At 32.7% G+C, this 9,661-nt stretch overlaps 1 protein-coding gene across 2 annotated transcripts in view; it reads right to left on the bottom strand.

Moving 5' to 3' along the window:
• Positions 1 to 5,350, bottom strand: part of LOC127728441 (potassium voltage-gated channel subfamily H member 6-like) — a 130,740-nt gene extending 125,390 nt beyond the window's left edge. For both annotated transcript variants that reach the window (XM_052235800.1, XM_052235799.1), the window contains exon 1: positions 5,071 to 5,350. In XM_052235800.1, coding sequence (XP_052091760.1) covers positions 5,071 to 5,146 — 76 coding nt within the window. In that variant the 5' untranslated portion in view covers positions 5,147 to 5,350. The remainder of the gene's footprint in view (positions 1 to 5,070) is intronic.
• Positions 5,351 to 9,661: the final 4,311 nt, after the last annotated feature.

Genomic DNA, 9,661 nt, shown 5'->3' on the forward strand with positions numbered 1-9,661 from the left:
AACAAGTCGCGTAATTATATGCATGTAATATTTGCCACTGGATATTAAATGTTACTCTATTATAATTAACTGTCAGCATTGTCATAACTGACTTTTAATGTAGCATACATTGGTTGATTTGTCTTGATAACAAGGTTCCAAAATAAAGAGAATAAACCACATAAAGTATTAACTCTATTTATAAATACATTTGTGTATACGGACATGTCCCGGGAATGTATGTCAATGAGACAACTATCCAGCTGAGACCAATGAACGAGGTTGTTACCAACTATATAGGCCACAGTACGGCATTCAACAATGAGCAAAAACGATGCCGTATAGTAAGCTATATATAAAAGGTCCCGACATGACAAAATTTAAAACAATTAAAAAGAGAAAAACAAAAACCAATTTGACAGACAGCAACCAACGACAACCACCGAATAACAGACTCTTGAATCTCACATTAAGAATATGGCTGGGTTTAATATGTTTGTAAGCGCTCACCCCTTTCTTTCGGTTATTTGCAATGCTTTCAACATGCAGTCTTTTACATGGATAACTTAAGGTAACCTAACAGTCTAATGCAAATTATGGGTGGTCATATTTAGTAAGCTAATACTTTGTCATTTTTTTCATTTTTAGGGATACTAAAACAAACGGAATCCCATATTAAAGGAGAGACAGCTATGAAGCATTTCCAACTGAGTTGGTAGGACCTCCATTATCTGGATGTTTCTAGACAATCGTATTTGTAAAATAAATCCTTCAAATATGGCACTTTTTTAATATTTCCTTATTTGTAATACGACTAGCAGTGTGTTTAAGTAATAATAATAATAATGATAATAATAATAATAATAATAATAATAATAATAATAATAATAATAATAATAATAATAATAATATCTTTATCTAAACAGAGTAACACATTTGGATTAATCCAATTTTCAATAAGGCTCTATACATATGGTTCTTTATTTTGCGCTTTTACATGCCATCACTAGGTAAATTTGTTGTTGTCAGGAATCACATCAGTGCATGATTGTCGTTGTCAGTTGTTAAATTTTTTTATTTTTTTTTTATGTGGTTGTTACATTATTATTAATATTCTTTTAACTCGATTTTCCTTGCCAGAGACATACAAAATGCATCTTTTTGAAAACCATTGATTACCATAGAATATTCACACTGGTCGAACGGTTAGAGGTTTATCAAAATTCTTTACTTTTCCCCAAAATCTGGTATTCATATTGTACACTTTTCAGTGTTAATACTCTTATCAAGTATAAATTTATGAAAACATATGAATTTATAATATTTTCCTTTATCGTAACAAAAATATAGAAAAGTAGTTTTGTAGGGAAAGTTGTGCATGCTTTATACCCAATGTCCCCATATCAAGGTAAAAAATCTAACAAATACATTCATAATTGCCCTGATATCTCATTGTGTAAAATACAGAAACAAAACATACTCTGCCAGTATGTTGATTACAACTTTAAATGTTTGTTAATTGAAAAAAAAATACTGTACAGTGTAGTGTGTTGTATAAGAGTAATCGGGTACGGAGAGAAGTTTTACCATGCACTATAGGTCACATACGGATCCTTCAAAATGTTGTTAAAATTGTAAGGTGGGGTGAGCGTCACTCTCAAAAAAGAGGTCTGTTACTAAGAAATCTCAGCAGAAATGTTATTTATATCAGGTTTATAGCATTGAAGAGAATGGAAGAAATAAGAGCTGTAATAGTAAATCTCACTTCTGTTTTATCTGTTTTGAGAGTAATTCATTATTTTCGACTTATCTCTGATGGTATACGTGTTTTCTTCGTTCGACCTTATCTCTACACGGGGTATTCATGCCCAAGTAAAGCGCACGGTATTTTAGATTAAATTTTTTTCATCTCTATATATTCACCATTAAATATGAATCAAACGACTCCATTTTACGACACTCCGTTGCGTAACATGGAAGATTCAATCTTCATTGTCACGCACATCGAAGATGATTCTTTTCTTTAATCGATCCTTTAACTAATTTTGCTGAAACTGCAAGGGATTAGACAATTTATTACTTTGAGAGAAATAAAACTATAAAATATAGCATAAAACAGACATAATTGGTTCAGGGGTGTGGATTTGAACGGCGTCCGATTCGAGTACAGACCTGATAAGCAGCATCATTGTGCTATTTACTTATACTGATGGCTTATATAGTTAACTAGGAAAATTATCAACTCTGAAAAATATGACCAACATTCCATTCTCTATTCGAGCGTCTGCATCCTCATTAGGGTCACAATTTCTTCTACGTAACTTATCACATTGAAAAACATGTCTACCTGTAAAGATTTTAGTACTATGTCTATTATTTCAACTTTTCTTATGTTTATGTCTGTTAGTTTTTAAAGAATCTGACTAAAATACAGATCCCATGTCTGCATGCGTCCTGCTAACAAAAAAGGATCTGAAAACGCTCCGTTCTATAAACCAAAGCGTGGACACATGCATGATGTATATTTTAATCAGATTGGGTTTTTAAAATTTGTCTACCGAAACGAGCCATAACTGATTTTTGTGTTTGATCACAATCATTAAATTTATCCGAACGTTTTTACATTAAATTAATCCTGTTTCAAGAAAGTTTCAGTAGTAAAAACAATATAGAAGCGCTCTTATATGTTGCCAACAAAAATAAAGAACTCAGTTTACAAAGTCAGCAAAACGTATGGTATATACGAACAAAACTACGTCATATCTGGAAAAGATAGTTCACTTGAGGTTACAATAACTCTTTTTTTTTACTTGCGTAAATCTTGATTGTCGGTTATAAACTATAATACTTAAAGCTTTAAATATAAGATGGAACTATGATAGATTGCCGTGGTGTAATCATCAGTGAGCATAATATATAAAGAGCTGTATGAGACATTTATTTGGCATTTTAGAACTTTTTCGTCAAATTATTTGTTCTGGCGACCCAATAAGCGGCTAAACGATGTGTCCGAGACATTTGTTAACCTCTTACCATCATTCAAGTTCTAACCAAAACCAATATAAAACATTCAATACTGAATTACTAACACTTTGTCTTGATAATATTGCTAAATTAGGAGAAGAAAATTTACGTCAAAGCAAGAATGTCGAGGGTGAACATGTCAAACTAGATACCAATACATTGTTCAGCAAATTTCTTTCAGCAAAATTCTAATCCACCCAACTAATGATTCGGCAAGCCGAAAATAAAAATGTGTGCCGTATTACGATCACTTTTCTTATTAAGTTCATTTATTTAAGAATTGAATGCTTCTTTTTGTAAATTTATTGGGGTGTAAAAGCGTTGACCGAAGTACATTTTGTATGAAGCGCGGAAGTGCTTCATTCTGAAAATGTGCGCACGGTCAACGCTTTTACAGCCCTATAAAATTACTAAAAGAAGCATTCAATACTTATAATTACATTTTTTTGCTAGGATCTTGAAAATTCGATTTCTATCAAGTTTTTTCTTTTTTTTTACCTGTGCACTTTATTGTGGAAGCTCATGTCATCATGAATGTTACATTTCATTTTGAAATGAAGGTTAATTTCAGAATGACGCGAGATTGCTATTAGCCAACCAAAAGAACGTATTATAATGAAACATACATGTAATGTAATTATTTGCGCATATATAATTGTAATGATAAAATTTACCGGTATTGGCATGACAGAATACCGCGACTTATCCGCGTTTACGACAAAACCGAGTTCGACACAACGAGGTTCGACTGTAATAAAGAGTTTGGACAAAATGAATGTATCTTTCTGGACCATTGTGATTTTTCATTAATTATCAGTGTCTTGGTATATTGAATACACAATTTTGAATAGCTCATCAGTTCGGTTTCATGAGGTTTATCACCGTCCTTACTATGCAAAGATTTTTTTTTTTTTTGGTAGAGTATTGACCAAGAAAGTTACTTGTACAATTGATTTTCGTCAACAATAGAGAAAGGTGAAGAGAGGTTATTTTCCTAACAAGAATTCAGATTAAAGGCAAGGGCAGTTCAAGTCTAATCGACCAGGAAAATATGTCCGAAATTAATTCTTCCTATATGTCTTTAAATGAACATTTAGTTCTAATCGACCAGGAAAATATGTCCGAAATTAATTCTTTCTATATGTCTTTGAAAGAAAAAAGCAGTTGATATCCATTAAAGATGAGGACTTTCTTTTTAAAAGTAAGCTAAAAAAACATCTCTAGAAAAATGAGAGATACAACTCAGGTGCATGACATATGGGAAAAAAACTTGGTTTTGGAGAGAAATTACAACGAAGTTATACATATAGTTTACTTACGTTCAAATGTAAGAAACATAAATGTTCAGGACTTTAAAGGTGCTTAAAAATAATCCAAAACATCTTGACTTAAACGGTGCTTAACCAACAATAACTATAAAATGTGTTAGGGTAGGCATGTAATTTTGGGGTAGGTAGGGACTCGGATACAAGAAAAATAACTATATGTATGTTTATTGGCCTTATTGTGAAAAAAGGAAAAAGTATTGAAACGGAAGTTGTCATATCGCTTATGATTGTATGGTCCGTTTCTACAGTTACTATGTTTTTCATGAACAATCATCCTGAAACTTCAAAACAAAAGCAAAGACAAATTTCTTTCATTATCTAACACCTGGATTTTGAAATGAAGTATTCTAATGATTTCCTGAGAGTAACAGAATCACAAGAGGAGTCTCTATAAATCAAATCAATCAAACTTTGGTGTTAATCAATGTGGGGGTCTGTCTCTTCTTCACATTCGTAATTAAAACATATTTTCAAATTGAAATCAAAAGTATGTTTTCTTGTGTTATCTCTAAAACGTATTTCAGAGAGGAATATAAGAAGTCTTTTATCCCCATATTTCGGGTTATCTAGATTGTGTTTTGTATCATGCATACTGTGTATAAGTCAAGTAATATGCAATTTATTAAACACGCTAACATCAAATATAAATAAGCAATACGATCTCTGTCATGATAAAAAAAAATGTGTATGTTCGATTCCCTTGATTAAACGTTCGTTTGTGTATAGTATATCTACTTACTTTGATCGTCGAATTTTCTAATGATAGTATCAATAAAGATATTAGGAGGGGCGACATGTCCGCGTCGAACTGGCATTTTAAAAATCCTTTATTTCAACCCATTTTATAAAAATCCATTAAAAGAATATGCTTTAATCATCGCTTCTTTAACCACAGTAAATTCCATAAGCAGTTCTTCTACAGTCTAACATGCCAAACAAAACGTTACATGTCGAGAAATTAATTTGCATCAATGTTCGTTTATTCACTCCTTTCAATGTATCGACCCGATCTATAGATCATCAATGTTAACCACATAACACAGAATGTAAATAGTCAACATCCGCCAATAGACAGCATCTGCAGCCGGAATTACTCCGCAAGCTTCTATATCGAACATGTGGTTTAATGTTTACCTTTCTAGGCACAAGTGCGAAAATCGAAGATACATTATTTTATTTATTGACAAAAGTCATTAAATTATATTGTCTTTGTTATGTAGGAGAGACTAAAATTTCCAATAAATATTATTTATTCTAAAAATTATTTTCGCCTCTAATAGTAATATATTGGTTTTCCCTTTGTTTATTTACTAATAATCGGTGACAGAAACTTGTGATTATTTTCTTCAATCTAAATGTGTTCTCAATTATTCGAGAAAGAGTACCTAACTTAGATTAATTCAACCAACAATGAATCCCTGATATCTTATTTGCTGTTTTATGTAAGTTGTCGTCATACTTCTGCTAAACAAACGTTAACTAAGGCATAGCAGTAACAATGAATAAAAGAAGATTTTGGGAAACAGAGTAACGTTAATATAACATCAGTACCCTTTAGAGGTTCGATGATAGACAAGTGTCAACACACATTTGTCAAAATCGAAATCAATATGAGTCGAGACAAGTGGTCCATGAATTCCACCAGCATCTCATTGAAGAAAAAACAAAGAAAAAGAAAGAAAAATAAACATAAAACCCAAAATAAAATAAACAAAAAACCCAAAACAAAATAAACAAAACAAAGCAACACTAAACTATGCGATGATCCATGACGAGGTTCTTGATTTTCTACAGTAAAAGAGAGGCGAAAGATACCAAAGGGACATTCAAATTGACCAATGTGGTAGTCTTAACTATTTTTAGAACTGAAACCTTCCCATATTAACGCATTAAGCAATGGAGCCTTAACACGATAAAACAAGCCCATGAAAAGTATTTTCCCAAAAAAAAATCGACAGTAGAGAGGTTAATGCACGACTGCAACTAAGAGCAATCTCAAAGTATAACGGATCTGATTATATAGAAATTATACTTTCATACACTCTGATATTGGCGTCGATACCACAAAAAGCATAATATAATCTAAATCCCCTTTTTTAATGTTGACCAGCTTATTAACAAAAGGTACAAACAATAAAAAAAAGAGTAAGTACAGAAGAAAGGTTTATCTAAGACATCCAATGAATTTTTAACATCCTAAAATGAAAAACATTCTGTAGTTTATACCACTATTAAGATAGTCGCTTGCTTTTATAAACCATGCAGATAAAAGATAATAAGAAAAACAAAACAGGATTAAGAAAAAGCAATTATAAATAATACTGTATCAAGGAATGCTCGCATTGGATGGAAATAAGCTCGAAGTACTTAACGAGCTAACATGAAACCATGTCGTCCCATAGGCGGATCCAGGGGCTGGGGGCCAGGCCCTCCCCCCTTTTGTGGGAAAAATTTGGTTGATTACATAGGGAATCACTGATTCATGACTGGAGCGCCCCCCGCTTTTAGGTCAGTCAGCGGGCCCCCCTTATAAAAAGTTCCGGATCAGCCACTGCAAACGGTCCAACACTGTGCATCAGTGGTTCTGCTTCGGCGCAAAACTAAAGCAACACTATAAGTGAAAATATAACATCCATCGACGTTGGATTATGAATAGCATTTTGAGTTTGTAAAAGAATGTAAAATCGTTACAAAATATTGTTAAAAGTATATTTTTATAGACTCTTTAACATTCAATTTCCAGTAGGATTGGACAACTTTAAGATTACGAAAAACTACAGAGTAAACTGGTCCTTCCCCTTTAAACACCAACAATTGAAATTATGTTAGATTAGAAAGCTACGCAAGAATTAAAAAACTTTACAAGTCGTCAGTTACTAACAATGTTCCGTATAAGTCATCTATGTAGGCATATAAGGCCTATACAAAGATCTAGTTAGAGATCTTCGAACTCCTTTATTATTCAAAGTTGTATTTGCTTTGCTTGGAATATCAACGTTTAATTTTGAAAAATCCAGATTAAAATGTCATACTCTGGTTGCGCAATTTTATCCTCTCATCTATGTTTTGATTTCCAAGACCTCCCATGAAGCTTATGTGTTTTATTGTGGAATAATCGGAATCCGATTTTCAAAACATTTACTTCTGTCGTCAAAAGACCAATCTGGGACGCTTGACTCCGAACACCAACGAACAAGATAAAAAATGCCAAAAATAAAAGCTCTGCTTTCTTAAACCATCATCTGCTATATGAGCATATTCGTCGATTGTCTCCTCTGAACAAATTTGTGTAAATATTTTAGCATTTGCTTGGCATATCTATTTTTTCTTGTGTAATGATATGAGGAATAATGTGATGATGCTGTGATATTAACCAGTCTTGCTGTTGGTTTCTCGATTGAATTGTGTCACATTCATGTCGTAACATTTTACAGTTATTGTTACAGGCCAAACGGTTACCTATAGTTGCTTACATGTACGTCAATTTGTATCTGGTTGATAGTCGTATCATTGGCAATCATATCACATCTCATAATGTTGACAGCAGAGCTCAATTCTGAAATGAAAGTAGTAACATTGCTACATGTGATTTGAGTTTTAAAGACTTTTGGCATTTTTCAAGTAAAAATGATATGATTGAATCTGTTATCCTTGTCGGTGTTTTATACTTGTATTTTCAATAGTTCTATAGACTTAAAATATTTAAATAAATGCATCTTGCTTGTTATATTTTGTTCATCTATCCACTAATTTTATTTCATATGTACAAGTTATTACTTACATCTTCAAGCAAATAAACATGACGTGTATAAGTATAACCCTTGACTGTAAGAGGAGACTCTTAGGAGAATATTTACCCTTTCAAAATTTGATATCTCCACTTTTGGACAGGTCACCTGCAATAGAAGTCAAAATCTCTCGCTTTGACAAATATCCCCCTATTTTCCCTCTCTTTCATTATAAGGGTTGTTTTATAGTATTTTCTGTTGATGACTGCAATGGTTAAAAGACATCATGTTTTAACTAAAGAATTTTATGTATGCCCTGAACAATTCCAAAAACTTACAATATATAAAAAAAAAACAAATATAAAAAGAGGGAATATAAGAGTAACAGATCAAAACGTAATTATTGTTACAAGGAAACAAAATCAATGGGAAAACTAATGAATATATATAAGTACGTCTAAACAAGTGACAACTCCATCCATTGGATCACCAGTGAAGGTGATACACGGCTAAAAACACATATTATATTCACAATTACTCTAAATATCAGCACAACAATGTTAAATCTGGGATTCGAACTCATGCTATTGGGATATCGAGATAACACCGCCTGCACTGTGTCCAGCACTCTAGACCACTCGGCCACCTAGACTGAACAAAAATACCGGTATCTAGCTATCGGTGTATATATCTTCAATATGTATTTGACGCAAGTTCATTAGTTTAAATAAAATATCCTGGAAAAAAGTGTTGATTAAATCTCAAATCTTTGTTTAATTTATGTTGATTATTGTCATTTTGCTTAGTTTCTTCTATTACCTATTCTAACATGGGACTCGGACTTCTCTTAAACTGAATTTTACTGTGCGTACTGCTGTGTGTTTGTTTATTCCATTTTGGCTAGAGGTATAGGGGGGGGGGGGGGGGTGAGATCTCACAAAACATGTGTAACCCCGCCGCATTTTTGCAACTGCCCCAAGTCAGGAACCTCTGGCCTTTGTGAGTTTTGTATGTTTTTTTAATTTTGGTTCATTTATATGTTTCGGAATTTAGTATGACGTCTTTTTTCACTGTTCGTATACTTTATTGTTTAAGGGCCAGCTGAAGCCCGCCTCCGGGTGCGTGATTTTCTCGCTGTTTTGAAGACCCATTGGTGGCCTTGGGCTGTTTCCTGCTCTTTGGTCGGGTTGTTGTCTCTTTGACGTATTCCCCTTTTCCATTTTCAATTTTAATTATCAAAATGGATAATGATTTTAGTCTTACATACATGATTTTTTTTTTATTAGTTGTTATTGGCTTTGAACTAGCTCTGGTTTTATGCATATATATATATTCATCGTTCAAATGATATATCCTCCTTTTCATTATGCATTAACCAAATAAACTGATCCTTAACAATCACTGACCAAATTTTCCTCAATATTTTAAACATATAATTATAAAAAGGGTGATTTTGAAAGTTGGTGCATTCTCCAATTCAATGATTTATTACTGCTAGTTATATTGAATGTTAACTATGCGGTGACGTCAGTGGGTAAAGAGCGTCACACAACCCATCATTGCAATTTATATTACTTTCGTTTTTATGAAGACTCTCCATTT

The sequence above is a fragment of the Mytilus californianus genome, unplaced genomic scaffold, assembly GCF_021869535.1.
Source record: "Mytilus californianus isolate M0D057914Y unplaced genomic scaffold, xbMytCali1.0.p SCAF_2, whole genome shotgun sequence".
Lineage (NCBI taxonomy): Eukaryota > Metazoa > Mollusca > Bivalvia > Mytilida > Mytilidae > Mytilus > Mytilus californianus.